The following is a 21,514-nucleotide window of genomic DNA, read 5'->3' on the forward strand; positions in this document are numbered from 1 at the left end:
ACTCCAGCCTGGGCAACAGAGCAAGACCCTGTCAAAATAAATAAATAAAAAATAAAAAAAACAGCAAAAAACTCACTCTATGAATAGTGAGTGTGAGGGCCAGAGAGGCTGGAGTCTGGCACAGGGTAGCTAGAATTCCCAGTCTGTTATCTTGGGCTCCAGATTCTCACTCCATCACCTGAACGTGAGTGAGTCCCTTCCGTTCCCAAGCCTCAATTTCCTTAGACAGATTTAAGTAGCTGAATTGGCTAACCACTATCCAACTCTAACCTACTGGGCAAGTTGCCGCCTCTGGGGTCAAACACTATCCAATTTCAGTTTCCAAACATCATAAAAGGGAACTCTAAAAATTGAGAATCGAAACTGACAGCAGAGAGACTGACTAGACGGCCAACCTGTTAAGGTGGCCCCAGACATTCCAGCCTCAGCCCAGCGTCCTCCTGTGCCCCTACTGCAGCAAGGGGGTCTCCAAGAAGGGGGACCTGGAGTCAGCCCATCACACCTAGTTTCCTCTCTGCTAGGAGCTTCATCCCATAGAGCACCGGAGGGCAGTTGAGGAGGAGCTGCCTTAAAAAAGGAGGTGTGTGCCAGGGAGCTAGGTAGGTGCCTGGCTATATATCTGCCCGGCTATATATTTGCCCAGCAGTGGTACTCTCGGGACAGAGATGGCACTGCTGCAGGAACTGTACAGCACGCCAGCCTCCAGGCTGGACTCCTTCGTGGCTCAGTGGCTGCAGCCCCACCGGGAGTGGAAGGAGGAGGTTCTAGATGCTGTGCGGACCGTGGAGGAGTTTCTGAGGCAGGAGCATTTCCAGGGAAAGCGTGGGCTGGACCAGGATGTGCAGGTGCTGAAGGTAATCAAGGTAAGACTGGGGTCCTCCAGCCCCCACACAGGACAAAACCCAGTATCAGAGTCCACGTCCCTGAAGATGCTGGGGACCCCTGTCCTCCTTATCCCTAACCCATGCTGATGACGTCGCAGAATACCCCATCCCACCTCGCTGTCTACGCCCCACTGCACCACTGCCTGAAGCAGAATGACTCTAGTAATAATAGTTCACATCTGGGGGCTCGCTAGCCTAACCTCTTAACATACACTATCTCTAATTCTTGCACCCTGTGAGATAGGTGCTATTCTTTTCCCAGTTTACAGATTAGCAAAATGGAGGCTCAGAACCAATACAACGCAAGGTCCGTGGTTGGATCCTGGTGTGAATGAACCATCTGTAAAATACAGTTTGGGGACAACTGGGAAATTTCCATATGGCCTAGATATCAGATACTATATATATATATGTGTGATATAGGAAATCATTGTTGATTTTGTTAGGTGTAACAGTAGTCTTGTGGTTATCAGGGAGAATGTTCTCTTTTGTTTGGACATGAACACCAGAGTATTTTAGGGACAACGTTCCTTGGTGCCTGTAATTTACTTTAACGTGGCTTACATTAAGCAAATGTAGCAGGAATTTAGACTTGTTGAATCAACTAGTTGGATATATGAATGTTAGTTGTATCATCTTTCTACTTTTCTATATGTTTTAACTTTTTTATAATAAAATGACTTTTTTTTTTTTTTTAGAGACAGAGTCTCGCTCTGTCACCCAGGCTGGAGTGCAGTGGCACAATCACCGCTCACTGTAGCTTCGATCTCCCTGGGCTCAGGTGATCCTTAGCCTCCTAAGTAGCTTGGGATTACAGGCATGCACCACCATGCCCAGCTAATTTTTGTATTTTTTGTAGAGACAGGGTTTCACCAATGTTGCCCATGCTGGTCTCGAACTCCTGGGATCAAGAATATGCTCACCTCAGGAGAATGGTGTAAACCCGGGAGGCGGAGCTTGCAGTGAGCTGAGATCCGGCCACTGCACTCCAGCCTGGGCAACAGCGCGAGACTCCGTCTCAAAAAAAAAAAAAAAAAAAAAAAAGAATATGCCCACCTTGGCCTCCCAAAGTGCTGGAATTACAGATGTGAGCCACCATGTCTGGCCGTCCAATAAAATGATTTTTTTTCTTTTTCTTTTCTTTTTTTTTTTTTTTTTGAGATGGAGTCTTGCTGTGTCGCCCGGGCTGGAGTGCAGTGGCCGAATCTCAGCTCACTGCAAGCTCCGCCTCCTGGGTTTACGCCATTCTCCTGCCTCAGCCTCCCGAGTAGCTGGGACTACAGGCGCCCGCCACCTCGCCCGGCTAGTTTTTTGTATTTTTAGTAGAGACGGGGTTTCACCGTGTTAGCCAGGATGGTCTCGATCTCCTGACCTCGTGATCCACCCGTCTCGGCCTCCCAAAGTGCTGGGATTACAGGCTTGAGCCACCGCGCCCGGCCCTTTTTTTTTTTTTTTTGAGATTAAGTTTTGCTCTGTCGCCAGGCTGGAGTGCAGTGGCACAATCTTAGCTCACTGCAACCTCCGCCTCCCGGGTTCAGGCGATTTCCTTGCCTCAGTCTCCCAAGTAGCTGGGACGACACATGCCTACCACCACACCTGGCTTATTTTTTGTGTTTTCGTAGAGATGGGGTTTTACCGTATTGGCTAGGATGGTCTTGATCACCTGACCTCGTGATCCACCCTCCTTGGCCTCCCAAAGTGCTGGGATTGAGCCACTGCGCCCGGACTAAAATGATTTTTTAATGGAGGCTCAGAGAGGTGAGATGACTTGTCCAAGGTCACACAGTGTTGAAGCTAGGATTTGAACTTGACTCAAGGAACCCAAGCCCCCCTCACTGAGATTTTTCCCCAAGCCCTTCCTCCAGCTGTTTCATGCCACCTCCTGTGCTAGTTAAGATCAAAATTCAAGAGGGTCAGAGCTAGAAAGGCTTTGGAGAATCAGACAGTGTAACCAATGACTCACTTAAATAATTAAGTAAACTGGGGCACAGAGAGGGGAGAGATATCCCAAGGTCACACAGCGAGTTGGTGGCAAAGGCAATACTAGAATTAGGACCCCTGACTCCCAGCCCAGTGCTCAAGTTCTCTCTCTAGAGGCAACCAACTCACAGAGGGATCTAGAAGCCCTGGGCCCCTATCCGTTCTTTGCACCTATCCCCAGCATATGAAGCCTGAGGCTATACAATTTATAAGTGAGAAACCACAAATTTTGATACTAGACAGACTCTTCACTTCCTCCCTTACCAGCTGTGTGGCTTTGACCTTCCCACTCTTATTTCTCAAACCCACAATCTTCTCATCTGTGACTGGGGCATCATCATTTCTCCTTCACCAAGCCAGTGGGGCAATGCAGACTCAATGATTCATGCATGATCAATGCTCACAAACAGAAGCATCATTAGAATTCTTGCCAAGCTTTCTTCTGGGCCTGGGACTCATGTTTGACTCTGGCAGACCCTCCCAGACCACCCCCTCCCCAACAACCTTGAGAACAAAGTGGAGGGAATAAGGAACGTCTGGTAAGAGGAGGATGCTACAAGAATAAGTTTATTTTTGTGTGTGTGCACGCCACCACGCCTGGCTAATCTTTGTATTTTTAGTAGAGATGGGGTTTCACCATGTTGACCAGGCTGGTCTCGAACTCCTGACCTCAAGTGATCCACCCAACTCAGCCTCCCCAAATGCTGGGATTACAGGTGTGAACCACTGCACCCAGCCAAGAGTGAGTTTTTACGGCAGGAAATGCTATTTACCCAAGCCTCAAATTCTTCCTGCACATCATAGCCACTTCTCCTCTTGAAATAACTAAATGGTAGCAATCCCCAGAGAGCCGTGACTAATGAGGAATAATATATCTTATTTCGAGTCTAAACCCTCCCTTTCCCCACCCTCTGAAAATCTAGTGAGTGGAGCTGGTCCACATAAGGGAATGCTTGTCTTCAAATGAATTGTGCTTAAATACGTTTAAAACCAAAGCAAATCAGGAAGCATGTTCTGGATGTGTTCTTTTCTCTCTGCCTGGATCTCACCAGTGGGAAAGGCAGTGGGAAGTCTAGGCCAGGCACAGTGGCTCACTCCTGTAATCCCAGCACTTTGGGAGGCCAAGGTGGGAGGACTGCTTGAGCCCAGGAATTCGAGACCAGCCTGGGCAAAATGTGAGACCCCCGACTCTGCAAAAAATGTATAAAAAATTAGCTGGGCGTGGTGGTGCATGCCTGTAGTTCCAGCTACTCGGGAGGCTGAGGTGGGAGGATTGCTTAAGCCCAGGAGGTCGAGGCTTCAGTGAGTGAAGATCGTGCCATTGCACTCCAGCCTGGGCAACAGACCAAGACCTTGTCTCAAAAAGAAAGGGAAATCTAGACTGGCCTTTGGGGGGAACGTGTCCTTCATTCACACACAGGGTGCCATCTCCAGCCCTCTCCCAGGGGGTGGAGGTGCTGGGTCTGAATGCCTGTGATCCCTTGGAAGCAGGGACTGGCTCACAGCCTTGGGTCACGAGGAAGAAAGAGGCAGAAGAACCACGCACTACTTGAGTTCTGGCTCTTTCTCTAACTCTGCTGCCTCCTGGCTGGGAGACCATGGCAAGCTCCCCATTGCCTCAGTCTTCTCATCTGTACAATTGGAAATAATTCTCCTAGTACCCACCTCAATACAGGAAGTGAAGGGTTTTTTTTGGGGGGGAGTGGTTTAGATGGAGTCTCACTGTGTCACCCAGGCTGGAGTGCAGTAGCGAGATCTCAGCTCACCACATCCTCTGCCTCCTGGGTTCAAGTGATTCTCCTGCCTCAGCCTCCCCAGTAGGTTGGATTATAGGCACACACCACCACACCTGGCTAATTTTTGTATTTTTAGTAGAGACGGGGTTTTACCATGTTGGCCAGGCTGGTCTCGAACTCCTGACCTCATGATCTGCCCAATTTGGCCTCCCAAAGTGCTGGGATTACAGGTGTGAGCCACAGTGCCTGGCTGGGAAGTAAAGATTAAAAGGGATAATATGTACACAGGGCTCTCAGGGGTGCCGGACACAGGGCGTGCTCATGTCATCCAGCTTCCGTGCTCATGTCACACAGGGCATGTTATGTCATCCAGCAACAGCTAGAATCTGATTCATGTGCAGTGACTCCATCCACCAGGAAAAGTAGCCCACTGGGGGTCTGGTGCCTCCGTAGCAATTCCGCCTGCAGACACGGAATGAGCGGGAGAGGCGGCCAGAGAGTTGTGGGGCTTTGCATACCAGAGGCAACAGGGCCTGGAGAGCTCATCTAGAATCTCAAAACATCAAAAAATCCCTTCTCAACCTCCTTCTGTTACTAAGGGGGAAAACTGACACCCCGGCAGCAGAAGGGATTGTCTAAGTCAGCTGGATAATGAGGAGAAAGAGAAACGTATTGCTGACTTCCTGTGTGCCAGGCACCCCACCAAACGCTTGACATACATTATTTCATCTGATCCTCCCAGTAGCCCAGTGACTCTTGTTCCACCATTACTTTCATTTTACAGATGAAGGTCTTAGAAGTCAGAATGTTTATCCATCTAGGAAACAGAGAAGAGTAAAGATCTTTTTCAGGCTGCCCCATTTCACAGCCTGTGGCTCATAAATCCACCAGGCAAACTTGCTCCTTGCTTTATAATGTCATGAAATTATTCAGCCCCACCACCACCCCCAGGATCCTCAAACAACCCTATAGGAGTAGATGCTACCATTCCTCTGGAGTTGGCCTTACTCTGTGGATAAGAAGACTGGGTCTCAGAAGCAATGCAGTGTAGTAGATAAGAAGCTGGGCATTTGGGGCATCCAAGGGGGCAAATCGCTTGAGTCCAGGAGTTCGAGACCAGCCTGGGCAATATGGCAAAATCCTATCTCTACAAAAAAACACAAAAATTAGCCAGGCATGGTGGCACATGCCTGTAGTCTTAGCTACTTGGGAGACTGAGGTAGGAGGATCGCTTGAGCCAAGATCGCACCACTGCAGTCCAACCTGGGCAATGGGAGTAAAACCCTGTCTCAAAAAAAAAAAAAAAAAAGACTGGGCTCTGAGGGCTGCAAACTGCAAGACCCAGGACAAATGACTAATGAGGAGAAAGAGAAACCTATTGCTGACTTCCTGTGTGCCAGGCACCCCACCAAACCCTTGGTATACATTATTTCATCTGATCCTCCCAGTGGCCCGGTGACTCATGTTCCACCATTGCTTTCATTTTACAGATGAAGGTCTTAGGAGTCAGAACATTTACCCAGCTAAGAAACAGGGAAGAGTCAAGATCTTTTTCAGGCTGCCCCATTTCTCGATCCCATGTCTCGAGATCCTCCAGACATCTCAGTTTTCTCACCTGTAAAGTGTGGGTATCAGTACCACCCACTACCCATCCCTCAGCGGGTGGTGAGCATTCAGTGAGACCGTGCATGTGAAGTGCTGCAGGGGTTGCCTGGCACATGGCAGTGGGCCTCAGGGTGACGGCTCTGTGTTCTGCAGGTGGGCTCCTTCGGGAATGGCACGGTTCTCAGGAGCACCAGAGAGGTGGAGCTGGTGGCGTTTCTGAGCTGTTTCCACAGCTTCCAGGAGGTAGCTAAGCACCACCAAGAAGTTCTGAGGCTGATACAGAAAACCATGTGGCAAAGCCAGGACCTGCTGGCCCTCGGGCTCGAGGACCTGAGGGTGGAGCAGAGAGTCCCCAGTGCTCTTGTCCTCACCATCCAGACCAGGGGGACTGCGGAGCCCATCACGGTCACCATCGTGCCTGCCTACAGAGCCCTGGGTAAGGGGAGGGGAAGCCCACCCAACTCACACACTTGCCCACCCCAGGAGACTTCCCAGTGTCTCACCTTTACTCATGGCCATGTGCACACACCCACATTTATTCATTCCATCTGTGTCCTATGCTCAGGGCTGGGTTATTGCAGTGCACAGGATTAACCCAACTCTGGCTATCATGTCGCTTACTTGAAATACAGAAATTGACCAAAGAATTGCAGAGATAAATACATGATTGCAGGCTGGGCGTGGTGGCTCACGCTTGTAATCCCAGCACCTTGGGAGGCCAAGGCAGGTGGATCACAAGGTCAGGAGTTCAAGACCAGCCTCGCCAAGATGGTGAAACCCCATCTGTACTAAAAATAAAAAAAAATTAGCTGGGTGTGGTGGTGGTTGCCTGTAATCCCAGCTACTCAGGAGGCTGAGGCAGAGAATCACTTGAACCCTGGAGGTGGAGGTTGCAGTGAGCCAAGATTGAGCCACTGCACTCCAGCCTGGTCGACAAAGCAAGACTCTGTCACAAAAAAAAAAAAAAAAAAAATGATTGCAAATGATGTAAACGGTGGCCTGGATAACCACAGAAAGAGTGCTCAGGAAGTGACTTTCTGGGGAAAGAACATTCAGGGGGCTCTGACACCCAGTGAGGGGAAGGAGCTAAAAGTGGGGGGGGGGGGGTCTGTCACTGCGTTTTCTAGAAGCAGATCCTAAGACATGGATGTGAGGACAAGCAGTTTATTTGGGTGTTCATCCCAGGAAGCACTGGTAGGGAAGTATGGAATTGAGATGGGAAAGGCAAGAATTCAATACAACATGCATCCGTGGGCAAGTCACCACCCTCAGCTTCACGTCCTGGGAGAACTCGCAGTCACGTTACGGAATGTGCCTCCGCGGGATCCCAAGTGGGAGGCTGGAGCGCTTACTCACCAGCTTCCCAGCCGTCACTGGTTGGGGGCTGCTTCGGGAGCACTAACTCACTGGCCCTGTTGTTTGTCCTCGGGCAGAGTCCTAGGTGTTTGAGGTAAAACCTATGTGCTGCAAGCCCAGACCCTAGAGGTTTCATCTCATGTGCTAACTCCCATCAGCTGCAGTGGCCGGCTGCGCGGAGTTGCTCTTGGGAGAAGGTGTAAGAGACAGGATCTGATTTTAGCAAGGAAGAGAGTGCTGGGATGTCTCAGTGATGTGTACCATGGAACTGGTTCTCCCTATGAGTTTTTGGTTTTTTTTGAGACGGAGTCTCGCTCTGTCGCCCAGGCTGGAGTGCAGTGGCGCGATCTCGGCTCACTGCAGCCTCCGCCTCCAGGGTTCAAGCAATTCTCCAGCCTCAGCCTCCCAAGTAGCTGGGATTACAGGTGCCCACCACCATGCCATGCCCAGCTAATTTTTGTATTTTTAGTAGAGATGCGGTTTCGCCATCTTGGCCAGGCTGATTTCAAACTCCTAACCTCAGGTGATCTGCCCACCTCAGCCTCCCAAAATGCTGGGATTACAGTCATGAGCCACTGCGCCCGGCCTCCCTATGAGTGTTGAAAGAGATCCAAAACAGACGTTAAAGAAAATGAAGGACATTGAGGACATTCAGGGAGGACAATAGGAGGGGCCTGATGCATGGAAAGCCCAATGTTGGTTCTCGAGAGTAAGAATTTCACAAAAAGGACAGTTAGACAAGGCAAACCTTTGGTTTCTGTAGATACGAGGTCTCAAGTGTCCCTGGAGGGATAACTCCAATGTATAAGCAGGCTCTCCCCAAAATACTACTTACCACCCTCCGGCTTCCTCAATCCCCAATCTCTCCCTTTGCTCCCTCACTCCTCAGGGCCTTCTCTTCCCAACTCCCAGCCACCCCCTGAGATCTATGTGAGCCTGATCAAGGCCTGTGGTGGTCCTGGAAATTTCTCCCCATCCTTCAGCGAGCTGCAGAGAAATTTCGTGAAACATCGGCCAACTAAGCTGAAGAGCCTCCTGCGCCTGGTGAAACACTGGTACCAGCAGGTGAGGGGGCTGCCAGGATGGTGGGGGCAAGGAGAGGGAGGAGGGTGGGGAGGAAAGACAGGGCCTGATTTTCATCTCAGGAAACTGCACCCAGGGGAAATGGAAGCAGGTAGAGAGGGAGAGAATGCTAGTCTTTTGAAATGTAAAGTGAAACCGTCAGTGAAGAAGGTGGAAAAGGAAGAGAGGAGGAGGAAGAGGAGAAAGAAACAGAAGGAAGGAGAAAAATAGGTACTCTACAGTATTTCAGTAAACTCGTTCTTTTTATTTTATTTTATTTTTATTTATTCATTTATTGAGACAGGGTCTTGCTTTGTTGTCCAGGCTGGAGTGCGGTGGTGCGATCACCACTCACTGTAGCCTCCACCTCCCTGGATCAAGACCTCCCTGGCTCAAGCGGTCCTCCCACCTTAGCCTCCTATGTAACTGGGACTACAGGCACACACAACCATGCCTGGCTAATTTTTTTATATTTCTTTTGTAGAGACAGGGTCTCACTATGTTGACCAGCCTGGTTTTGAAATGGTCTCAAGCGATCCTCCCACTCTGGCCTCCCAAAGAGCTGGGATTACAGGCACAAGCCACCACACCCACCCCACAAGTTCTTGTTACCCTTCAATTACAGTCTAGGACTGGCAGATGTCAACTTCGCCAGGTACCGTGGCCATTAATCACAGCATGTTAGGGCCCAACAAGAGGAAGGATTTTTTTAATTCCACCCCAAGAGTCGAAAAGAGGGCATGTGTGAGTGTAAACAGCCCTCAGGGACGTTTCTCAGGCAGCAGTTCAGTCAGTTTTGGAAACAAGATCTGCCCCCAAGATAATCAATGGAAACTCCAACTACAAAACAGAACTCAGAGACAAAAATCATTTATTATATAAAACTTGCAGAGAAGTTACAAGGGAATCAGACAGCAGAAGGAAAGATTTGATCCAATAAAAATAAAATAGGCCAGGCATGATGGCTCATGCCTGTAATCCCAGCACTTTGAGAGGCTGAGGCGGGCAGATCACGAGGTCAGGAGATCGAGACCATCCTGGCTAACACGGTGAAACGCTATCTCTACTAAAAATACAAAAAATTAGCCAGGCATGGTGGCGGGCACCTGTAGTCCCAGCTACTTGGGAGGCTGAGGCAGGAGAATGGTGTGAACCCGCAAGGCAGAGCTTGCAGTGAGCCGAGATCATGCCACTGCACTCCAAGCTGGGCAAGAGAGCGAGACTCTGTCTCAAAACAATAAAAATAAAAATAAAATAAAATAAAAATAAAATGTAATAGGGATTTAAAGAAAAAACAATTACTGGCCAAATGTGGTAGCTCACACCTGTAATTTCAGCACTTTAGGAGGCTGAGGTAGGAGGATCACTTGAGCCCAAGGGTTCAAGACCAGCCTGAGCAACATGGTGAAACCCCCGTCTCTACAAAAAATACAAACATTAAAAAATTAGCTGGGGGTGGTGGTGGGTTCCTGTAGTCCCAGCTGCTTGAGAGGCTGAGGCGGAAGGATCACTTGAGCCAGGAGGTGAAGTAAGTTGAGCTGGGTAATGTTTTTATCCATTCACTAAGGCTTACATCTTACTGATTACAGGCATCCTACATTTTATATATCATCTAAGTTTTAAGAATATAACATTTCACTAGTATTGGAGAAAATAAGTTATATTACCATGGTTTAAATTTCTAACAAAATTATAATGTTATTAGTTATGGTTTACAAATTTGAGTGTTAAGTATGAATTCACAAAAAGTTACAAAACAAATTAACTTATAAATTAATTAATTTATTTATTTATTTATTTATTTATATTTTTGAGACGGAGTCTTGCTCTGTCGCCCAGGCTGGAGTGCAGTGGCACGATCTTGGCTCACAGCAAGCTCCGCCTCCCGGGTTCACATCATTCTCCTGCTTCAGCCTCCCGAGTAGCTGGGACTACAGGCACCCACCATCACGCCCGGCTAGTTTTTTGTATTTTTAGTAGAGACGGGGTTTCACCGTGTTAGCCAGGATGGTCTCGGTCTCCTGACCTCGTGGTCCGCCCACCTTGGCCTCCCAAAGTGCTGGGATTACAGGCGTGAGCCACTGCACCTGGCCTTACAAATAAATTTTAATTCAAAATTGAATTTCTAAAGTCAGGGATAAAGTTTTTCTGTTAGTAAGTCAGTGACTTGTAGGAAAGGCCTAAAGTTTCATTTATTTGGGAGATGAGAATTATACGAGATGATTCTGTGTTTGTCTCAAGGCCAAAGTGTTATAGTTTTTTTCCTCTGACCTTGGGATGTGATCTAATATTCATATATGATGGCCATAGGAAAATATGTCCATTTTACTTCCACATATCAAACTACTCAATATTTGACCAAAATTTTCACTTTCTGGCTAAGTATCAATGTTATCAGTGAGATTCTTCTTCATTTTGGTTTTTTTTTTTTTTTGAGACAAGGTCTCACTCTTGCCCAGGCTGCAGTGCAGTGGCGTAATCTTGGTTCACTGCAACCTCCTCCTCCCAGGTTCAAGCAGTTCTCCCACCTCAACCTCCCAAGTAGCTGGGATTACAGGCACCTGCCACCATGCCTGGCTAATTTTTGTATTTTTAGTAGAGACAGGGTTTCACCATGTTGTCCAGGCTGGTCTCTAACTCCTGGCCTCAAGTGATCCACCCGCCTTGGCCTCCCAGAATGCTGGGATTACAGACATGAGCCACTGCGCCTGGCCTCAGTGAAATTCTTAACACAGGAAGTGACCAGTATCAGTTAAGATGCTTTCTTTTGCAAGTAAGAGAAAAATACAAAAACCAACTCAAACTAGCTTAAACAATAAAGAGAATTATCAGCTCATGTATGAAAACCCCTAAACAGTCGGCGGGTGGGGGGGGCGTGGAGCAGGGAGCTTCAGGCACTGGAGAGGGCACTGGCTCTGTTTCTCTGGCATTCTCTCAGCTTCTCATTCCTCTATATGCCAACTTGGTCCTTTGGCTTGTTTCCCTCTTGGTGGCAAAGTGGCCACAACTGTTCCTTCCCTCATATTCACACATGGGAGGACTTCTCTTCTTTCAACCACTGAACAAAAGAACTAGGCTTTACTCTAGTTGAGCCAACTTAGATCGCATGCCTTCTCTTGAACCAATCATTTGCAAGGGGGAAAGGTTTATGCTGATAGGCCTGTGCCAGTCAGGGTCCATCCTGGAGCTGCGGGTGGGGGTCAACCCCTTCCAAACATCATGGCTAGTATGCAATGGGGAGGGAAAGAATGTGTGCTAGAGAGGCAACCCCAATCTTCAAACAGAATCTCAACTATTACCATTTTTTCCTCTATCTAAGGAAACCTTTCCTTTCTTTAAAGAAACATTTCTCAGAAGCTGAATACATTACAATAGATTTAAATGGGACTGGTTAGGCTAGGATGCTTGTGACCGAGCACAGCCTGCTCGCACCTGTTCATAAATTCATTCCAGGAGTTACATCTGTCAAGCACATATTGAAGCCCAATGGACCAACTCAGCCCTTTAATTCTAAAATGGTGAAACCTATGTCCACAGATGGAATGTGATGTGGCCAAGGTCACACAGCCAGTAGGCAGCAGAGCCAGGACTAGAACTTGGATTTCTCAGCTTCTGGTCCAACGCCATCCTTACACAGAATCTTAGGGTCTCTCTCTCTCTCTGTCTTCCCATCTCTTTCAACAGTATGTGAAAGCCAGGTCCCCCAGGGCCAATCTGCCCCCTCTCTATGCTCTCGAACTTCTAACCATCTATGCCTGGGAAATGGGTACTGAAGAAGATGAGAATTTCATGTTGGACAAAGGCTTCACCACTGTGATGGACCTGCTCCGGGAGTATGACGTTATCTGTATCTACTGGACCAAGTACTACACACTCCAGAATGCAATCATTGAGGATTGTGTCAGACAACAGCTCAAAAAAGAGAGGTACTGGACCACTGTTTGCCCACCAAATCTCACAGAAAAAAAAAGAGAGAGGAGCTAGTGTAACGTGGTATAGAATTTTATGGACTGGCTGTATTAAGCAGTAAGGCTGCCACCATAGTTGAGCATTGACCTCCCACACCAACACAGCTGGCATCTCAAGTTGGTGGCTTATCAAAGCCATTAGGGGGCCATGGGGCGGGTATAAGCCTGTTCCTTGTTTCCTAAGCCACCCTCCACCTTAGCTTGGCCCTCTTGCTCTCTGAAGACCATTTCAGTGCTCTGTAGGTGCTAGCATGGGAAAATGGAAAGAATCTTGGAGACTCAAGTTTAAATCCCAGCTCAGCCATTTTCCTACTGCTATGAGCCTCAATCCCTTATCCATAAGCAGGAATAAATTGGAACATACGATACAGGATTGATGCAAGGGTTGGAAAAGATCTGTGTTAAGGATCCACAATATCTAGCATCTGGCAGATGCTGAGTAAATGCTTATATTGGAGCGTGTGCTTCAGCATCCCATTCATATCCCCTTGGCCTTTACCATTCTAGGGAAGGTTGGTTTCACTTCCAACTGTCGGCACCTCCATCCCTTTGCCAGCAGACCCACTCTGAGAACAGCCCTTCACCAGATCCGGTGGGAGTTGGTGGATAAATACCACAGCTCCCTCACCCCAAAGATAGAAGGAATCTGGGTCTCATTCCATACGCTTTTTTTTTTCTTTCTTTCTTTTTTTTTTTTTTTTGAGACAGAGTCTTGCTCTGTCACCCAGGGTAGAGTGCAGTGGCTCAATCTCCGTTCACTGCAACCTCTGTACACTGCAACCTCCACCTCCTGGGTTTGAGGGATTCCCCTCCCTCAGGCTTCTGAGTAGCTGGGATTACAGGTGCCCACCACCCACACCCGGCTAATTTTTGTATTTTTGTAGAGACAGTGCTTTGCCATGTTGGCCAGGCTGGTCTCAAACTCCTGACCTCAGGTGATGCACCCACCTTGGCCTCCCAAAATGCAGGGATTACAGGCGTGAGCCACCACACTAGGCCCTATTCCATACTCTTTCCCAAAGATCGCCTCCAGTTGACCACAGTAGTAATTACTTCAATACCCACCCTTTGTTGTCTGCCTTCCCTTCTCTGTCTCACTCCCTTATTCGTGCTTCCTGGGATCACTTTCCAAATCAGCCAAATCCTTACGTGGGGATATGCTTCAGGGGAAGCCCAACCTAGACAATTCCCTATGTTAGAAGCTCTGGGCCTGTGTGAGCAATATCACAATGTTTCATGTTCTGTTATATAGTATTGGGTCTCTTTTGTAAGGAAGAAAAGCCAGGTCCGCTCATGAAAAGAGGATTTATTATAACCATGCCCAGAAAAATCGAAAAAGCATCAGGACCTGAGACTCCCTCTCTCTGTCACTCTCTCTCATGAACCACAGCACTTTTCCCCTCAGCCTCTGCTTCTCTCTCCACACCTGTCCTGCTCCCCTCTGCCTCCCATGTATAAGGGACCTCCATCCTCCCCATATCCAAACCCCAGAGGGAACCAGTCTGATTACTGGTCACAGGACACAGACCCCGTGTGTTGGGCCACCTGCCAACCAACAGAATGAGCCACTTTAGATCAGTGACCCCATCCCATGGGACAGCCTGGCACTTTCAGGCAGGACTGTTTTAGGGAACAGTCAGTGTTGGGAGGAGCCAGCCTGGAGCCCAAAGTCCAGTTCATTCCAGTAGCCTGTGTCACATTCTATTACACAGATAAAGTCGCAGCTCCCTCCCAAGCCCCAGAGTATAAAGTGCTGGGTTTTTTTTGTTGTTGTTGTTGGGTTTTTTTTTTTTTTTTAGATGGAATCTTGCTCTGTCACCTAGGCTGGAGTTCAGTGGCACGATCTTGGCTCACTGCAACCACGACCTCCTGGATTCAAGCTATCCTCCCACCTCAGCCACCCAAGTAACTGAGACTACAGGTGCCCACCACCATGCCCTGCTAATTTTTGTATTTTTAGTAGAGATGGAGTTTCACCATGTTGTCCAGGCTGGTCTTGAACTCCTGACGTCAAGTGATCTGAGCACCTCGGCCCCCCAAAGTGCTGGGATTACAGGCATGAGCCACTGCACCCCGTTCAAAGAGCTGGTCTTAATCATGGACTTGCAGTCACCCCAAGTTAATAAGCAAGCCCAAGATCCCCTTCAAGCCAATATTCTTTAAAATATTTATTCAATATTTATAGAAAGGAGAGACTCTTGGGGGCAGCCCAACCTGTGCTCTGTTGAGGAGGTAGACGGGTAAGAGCCCCATCTACTGGCTGTAAGAACTCAGGGAGATCTAGGCGGGGCACGGTGGCTCACGCCTGGAATCCGAACACTTTGGAAGGCCGAGGCAGGTGGATCATGAGGTCAGGAGTTCAAGACCAGCCTGGCCAAGATGGTTAAACCCCATCTCTACTAAAAATACAAAAATTAGCTGGGCATGGTGGCAGGTGCCTGTAATCCCAGCTACTCGGGAGGCTGAGGCAGAGAACTGGCTGAACCCGGGAGGCGGAAGTTGCAGTGAGCTGAGATTGCACCACTGCACTCCAGCCTGGGTGACAGAGCGAGACCCTCTCTCAAAAAAAACCAAAAAAACAAAACAAATAAAAGAACTTAAGGAGATCTGTAAAACTAGGACAATCACAACAATAAAAATAACAGTCCCTACCTTACAGAATTGCTGTAAGGATTAAAATAGGTTAATTTGCATAGGATTTAGCCTTGTTCTTCCATAAATGTCAGTAGTTGGTGGCGGTGGTGTTTCTATTATCCAAAGCAATTCAGCAGCTCTAACCTTAAACTTGCAAAGCCTACACCGAACGTAAAGGGCCCCCTGCCTGAATGGGCATCTGTTATTCCTCTATCATGCCTCTTGGGGCCTCATTCTACCCCCAAATTCCTTGCAAACACCTAAGGCGCTCTCCCAAAGAGGAAATCTTTTTTTTTTTTTTTTTTGGAAACAGTCTCACTTGGTCTCCCAGGCTGCTGGAGGGTGGTGGCGCGATCTTGGCTCACTGCAACCTCCACCTCCTAGGTTCAAGCAATTCTCCTGCTTCAGCCTCCCGAGTAACTGGGATGACAGGCACGCGCCACCACACCTGGCTAACTTTTTGTATTTTTAGTAGAGACAGGGTTTCACCACGTTGGCCAGGCTGTTCTCAAGCTCCTGACCTCAAGCCATCCTCCCGCATCGGCCTCCTAAAGTGCTGGGATTACAGGCGTGAGCCACGGCACCTGGCCAGATAGGAATTCTTGGAAATAGCATTGTCTCCATCCTGCGGTGTTTTGGGACCCTCCTGAACATCTCCAGGATGTGGACATCACGATGCTCAGTGGCTGGACTAAACAATTGCTGAGAAGGTTTTTTTCTGGTTTGAAGGCTTCCAAACCATTACAAACCTGGGCACCCTTTTCCTGTGTTACAGGCCCATCATCCTGGATCCTGCTGACCCCACCCACAACGTGGCAGAAGGGTACAGATGGGACATCGTCGCTCAGAGGGCCTGCCAGTGCCTGAAACGTGTCTGTTGCTATGACAACAGGGAGAACCCCGTCACCAGCTGGAACGTGAAGGTAACGGCTCCTCTCTGGGCTGTCAAGGGCTTGAAGCTCAGAATGATAGACAACTACTCAGTATTTACTCATTCAGTTCTGTGCTGATGGAGAACAGAACTTCAGAGTCACTGTTTAAAGGGCCAGCTGCACCACCCACGGGCTCTGTGAACTTGGACAAATTCTTTGGTTCTCAGAGCCTCGGGTTTCTTACCTTCAAATTCTTGTTCTCCTTTCCTTTCTTTTCCCCATAACCTACTGGAGAATCAGTTCCGTGTTCCTGATCATTCTTTGTATGAGTTGGGTCCAGCCAAATCAGCTCAATCAGCCATTCTGTGCCACTGCTGTGCTCGGGGATGGGGTAGGGGGTGGGGGCTGGGGGACAACACAGGCACAGAAATAAGGCATTACCCCGAAGTTTGGCCAGGCGCGGTGGTTCACGCCTGTAATCCCAGCACTTTGGGAGGCCAAGGCAGGTGGATCATGAGGTCAGGAGTTCAAGACCAGCCTGGCCAACATGGAAAAAACCCATCTCTACTAAAAAAATACAAAATTAGCCGGCCATGGTGGCGGGTGCCTGTAATCCCTGCTACTCCGGAGGCTGAGGCAGGCGAATCGCTTGAACCCAGGAGCCAGCGGCTGCAGTGAGCTGAGATCGTGCCATTGCACTCCAGCCTGGACAACAAGAGGGAAACTCTGTCTCAAAAAAAAGAAAAAAGAAAAAAAAGACAAGACCCTCCCTCTCAAAGAACTCACCCTATGTCGTTAGGAAGCAAGTCCATGAAACAAACTTACACAAAACTGCTAGAATTACCAGAGAAGACAAGATACTCTGAAAACAAAGCAAAAAAAGAAAAATACTAAGTCATATTATTATGTGATGCCAAACCTATGGTATAGGCAGAGATCACAAAAATCTATTTTATTAACATCACACTTTCTAGTTTGCAAAGCTCTTGTCCAAGGTCTGTCTCAGTTGATCCTAACGGGCAATTCTGTAAAGTAAGAAGGTCGAATATTATCACTATCTTTATTATTGTCATCATCATTACTATTATTGCCATTTTACAGAAGAGAAAACTGAGGCTCAGAGAGGTTAATTAACTAAGATCATTCTGCTAAGAGGCAGCAGAACCAGAGGCTCTGGGGGTCTGGAAGCAGAATAAATGCTAACTAAAGTCACCAGAGAAAATTCCTTTAAAAAGTTAGGGGTCGAAATGAGCCCTAAAGGCCAGGGGGGGATACAGATGCTCAGAACAGAGGATAAAGGATGGTGGGGGCAAAGCATGGGAGGCTGGGATGAGCAAGATGTGTACAGGAACAGGAGACTGACCTGCTTAGAGCAGAAGGAAGAAGCAGAATCAGAGGCTCCAGTAAGGTACAGAGAGTATAAACGGGGAACCCACTGGCCAAATGAGGAGGCCCACTCATGGGCTGGAAAATATACGCCTCTGGATTTTTCCTGAATATAAAAACCATTGTAGACTGGGGGCGGTGGCTCACACCTGTAATCACAGCACTCTGGGAGGCCGAGGTGGGTGGATCCCTTGAGCCCAAGAGTTCAAGACCAACCTAGGCAACATGGTGAAACCCCATCTCTACCAAAAATACAAAACTTGGCCAGGTGCGGTGGCTCACGCCTGTAATCCCAGCACGTTGGGAGGCCGAGGCGGGCAGATCACGAGGTCAAGAGACCAAAACCATCCTGGCCAACATGGTAAAACCTCATCTCTACTAAAAATACAAAAAATTATCTGGGTGTGGTGGCATGTGCCTGTAGTCCCAGCTACTAGGGAGGCTGAGGCAGGAGAATCACTTGAACCTGGGAGGTGGAGGTTGCAGTGAGCAAGATCATGCCACTGCACTCCAGCCTGGCAACAGAGTGAGACTCTGTCTCAAAAAAAAGAAAAAAAAAAAACAACTTAGCCAGATATGGTGGCACACATCTGTGGTCCTAGCTACTCAGGAGGCTGAGGTGGGAGGATTACTTGAGCTTGGAAGGTCAAGGCTGCAGTGAGTTAAGATTGCACCACTGCACACTGCAGCCTGGGGTGACAGAGCAAGGCCCTGTCTCAAAACACAAAACAAACACAGAAAACATTGTGCAAAGATTGTTTATCTTGACAAATCAGAAAACTTGACAATGCTAGGCTTATATTTCTTTCTTTCTTTCTTTCTTTCTTTTCTTTTGAGACAGAGTCTCCCTCTGTTGCCCAGGCTGGAGTGCAGTGGCACGATCTCAGCTTACTGCAACCTCCACCTCCTGGGTTCAAGAGATTCTCCCACTTCAGCCTTCTGAGTAGCTGGGACAACAAGCATACGCCACCACACCCGGCTAATTTTTGCATTTTTTGGTAGAGATGGGTTTTGCCATGTTGACCAGGCTGGTCTCAAACTCCTGACCTCAAGTGATCTGCCCTCCTCAGCCTCCCGAAGTGCTGGGAATACAGGTGTGAGCCACTGCACCCGGCCAAGGCTTATATTTCTTCTGGAAAGAATCAGCTAAAGGCCTGACCCTCTCCAGCATTTTCCAGGTGCTCTCCAGCCACCTGGGGCTCTCAGGCCCTGGAGCGTAGCCTCTGGAGGTGATGAGAACACAGACTCTGGAGTCTGACTGACCTCACTTCACATATCTGCTCTACTCATTACAACCTATGTGATTGGTGTTCAGCAAATTATTTAACCCTGCTCAGACAGTTTCCTCATCAATAGCATGGGGATAACCGTAGAACCCACCAACTAATAGAGATGCTCTGAGAAAAAAATGCGTTAAGGGTATGGAAGGTGCTCAGTATACAGCCTGGAAGGTGCTTACCACTCCCTACACATTTGCTGCTGCTGCTGCTGCTACTATTGCAAAGATAAGGACAGATGAAGGGAACATTTGCACATCAGACAGAGAAGTGTGGACTTAACACCTCTCCTTCTCCCTCTCCCTTCCAGAGGGCACGAGACATCCATGTGACAGTGGAGCAGAGGGGTTACCCAGATTTCAACCTCATTGTGAACCCTTATGAGCCCATAAGGAAAGTTAAAGAGAAAATCCGGAGGACGAGGGGCTACTCTGGCCTGCGGCGTCTGTCCTTTCAGGTTCCTGGCAGTGAGAGGAAGCTTCTCAGCAGCAGATGCTCCTTAGCCCAACATGGGATCTTCTCCCACACTCACATCTATCTGCTGGAGACCATCCCCCCCGAGATCCAGGTCTTCGTGAAGAATCCTGATGGTGGGAGCCACGCCTATGCCATCGATCCCAACAGCTTCGTCCTGGGTCTGAAGCAGCAGATTGAAGACCAGCAGGGGCTTCCTAAGAAGCAGCAGCAGCTAGAATTCCAAGGCCAAGTCCTGCAGGACTGGTTGGGTCTGGGGAGCTACGGCATCCAAGACAGTGACACTCTCATCCTCTCTAAGAAGAAAGAGGGAGAGGCTCTGTTTCCATCCAGTTAGTTTTCTCTGGGAAACTTCTGTGTACATTTCTGCCATCTACTCCAGAACTCATCCTGTCAGTCACTCTGTCCCATTGTCTACTGGGAAGGTCCCAGGTCTCACCAGCTTTATAATGAGTTATCCCAGGCCGGACGTGGTAGCTCACACTTGTACTCCCAGAACTTTGGGGGGCTAAGGTGGGAGGAGCGCTTGAGCCAAGGAATTCAAGACCAGCCTGGGTATCATAGGCAGACCCCATCTCTACAAAATAAAAAATAATTCACTGGGTGTGGTCGTGCACGTTTGTAGTCTCAGGTACTCGAGAAGCTGAGGCAGAAGAATCGCTTGAGCCAGGAGGTTGAAGCTGCAGTGAGCTATGATCACGCCACTACACTCCTGCCCAGGCAGCAGAGCAAGACCCTGTGTCTAAAAACTAAAACATAAAAATAAGTAAATCTGTTTAAAAAAAGAATTATCCCAGCCCTGCCAGGAGGAGGAAGAGGAGGGGTGTGAGAGACTAAATATACAAATAGACAGTGGCCACATGACGTACAACGACAGAACTCTGACCCACAACCTTCTTTAGCAATCAACCCCAAACCATCAGGGCAACAACTGGCAGCTTCTCTAATTCCCCGCCCCCTGCCCCCACTCCCATCCTGCTTCCTATTTATGACCAACCCAAGAAACCCAAATAAGCTCCCCAGACCAATCACATGGTTAGCCCTGCTTCTGGTCAGTGCACTTCCAACTTCCCCATACCAACAGCCTCAATCAGGGTACCCCTGAAGCCTTCCCATTTTCCTGCCTGTCTTTAAATCTCTGTCAAAAGCAAGAGATGGTGGCTGGTTCCTTTGCTACAGCAAGTTGAGAATAAATAGCCTTTGTTAGTTCTCATTTGGGTGCTCTTTATTTCCACAGGGCCTAATGCTGTCCTAATGGTTATTGCTTGATCATTTGAGCTTCTCAACTCTAAGAAATAAGGACTGGGGAAACTGAGGCAAAAAGAGACAAAGAATGGGAGACTGAGGATGATACAGTGTAAAAAAAATCACCTCAACTCCTAAAACCCATACACAAACAGTACATAATAGTCGGGAAAGTGTAGGAAAATGATAGCATCTTTATTATCAAAAGATGTCATGTGATCAGGTTTACTCCAAGCAATAAAATGTTTCCTTTCGCCCTCCCGTTTTGCCTAGCTTTCTGGTGGGCTACTCACCTACCATAGCATAGAAAATGCACATTTCAATTGGTTATCAACAGCCTCTGGTCAATTTAGCAATCATAATCTGTGTATTTCCCACCTCTGCCTTCAGGGACAGTAAAAGTGCCTCCTTTCCAGGAGGTAGACAGGGTGTTCCAATCCCCAGCTTTGTGTCCTTCATAATGCCCAGCACAGCCCACTTTGTAGGTGGTGGGAAAATTCTTGTTTAAAATAAAAAAAAGAATGAAAAATTCAAAGTCTTAGTCCACTTGGGCTGCTAAAACAAAATACCATACGCTGGATGGCTCATAAACAATAAGCATTTATTTCTTACAGCTCTGGAGGCTGGGAAGTCCAAGTCAAGATGGTGGCAGATTTGGTGTCTGGTGAGGGCCTTTTCCTGATTTGTAGATGGCAGCTTCTCACTGAGTCTTCACATGGTGGAAGGAGCAAAGGTGTCTCTGAGGTCTCTTTTATGAGGGCCTTGATCCAGTTCATGAGGGCTCAGGCCCCATTACGTAATTGAAAGATTCTCCCTGGGGCCTGAAAGCTTAAGAGAATGAACAACTCCTCCCTCCTCGGGTTCAGTCCCAAAGCACAAGGCCACTTGTGCCAGCAGCATGCATCAGCAAGACATCAGAAGCAGGAAGAGAGCTGGCTGGAAGACACGTACCCCCTGAGGACAGAGAGAGAGGCCGTCCGGGTACTGCGTAGCAGTCACGTCAGACTGAGACACTTCCTGTTTACAGGAGACTCT

At 48.3% G+C, this 21,514-nt stretch overlaps 1 protein-coding gene across 2 annotated transcripts; it reads left to right on the top strand.

The window, feature by feature from the left end:
* Positions 1 to 374: 374 nt before the first annotated feature.
* Positions 375 to 21,162, top strand: LOC105494617 (2'-5'-oligoadenylate synthetase like). 2 transcript variants are annotated; one of them, XM_071070958.1, is made up of 6 exons: positions 375 to 863; positions 6,359 to 6,641; positions 8,451 to 8,626; positions 12,308 to 12,549; positions 16,001 to 16,148; positions 21,094 to 21,162. In XM_071070958.1, the coding sequence occupies exons 1-6, from the start codon at positions 666 to 668 to the stop codon at positions 21,145 to 21,147; spliced, it is 1,101 nt and encodes a 366-aa protein (XP_070927059.1). In that variant the 5' UTR covers positions 375 to 665; the 3' UTR covers positions 21,148 to 21,162. The 2 variants fall into 2 exon arrangements, with proteins under 2 accessions (XP_070927059.1, XP_011761492.2); XM_011763190.3 differs by lacking the exon at positions 21,094 to 21,162 and adding an exon at positions 19,071 to 21,013.
* The last annotated feature ends 352 nt before the right edge of the window (positions 21,163 to 21,514 follow it).

Source organism: Macaca nemestrina, chromosome 10 (assembly GCF_043159975.1).
Source record: "Macaca nemestrina isolate mMacNem1 chromosome 10, mMacNem.hap1, whole genome shotgun sequence".
NCBI lineage: Eukaryota > Metazoa > Chordata > Mammalia > Primates > Cercopithecidae > Macaca > Macaca nemestrina.

What these genes read in the sequence shown, in the direction of transcription:
- LOC105494617 (XM_011763190.3), top strand. Translation starts at nt 666, where the DNA reads ATGGCACTGCTGCAGGAACTGTACAGCACGCCAGCCTCCAGGCTGGAC. An exon ending in GCCTGCCTACAGAGCCCTGG is followed by an intron (nt 6,642 to 8,450) that starts GTAAGGGGAGGG and finishes CTCACTCCTCAG; the next exon opens with GGCCTTCTCTTCCCAACTCC. An exon ending in TCACCAGCTGGAACGTGAAG is followed by an intron (nt 16,149 to 19,070) that starts GTAACGGCTCCT and finishes TCTCCCTTCCAG; the next exon opens with AGGGCACGAGACATCCATGT.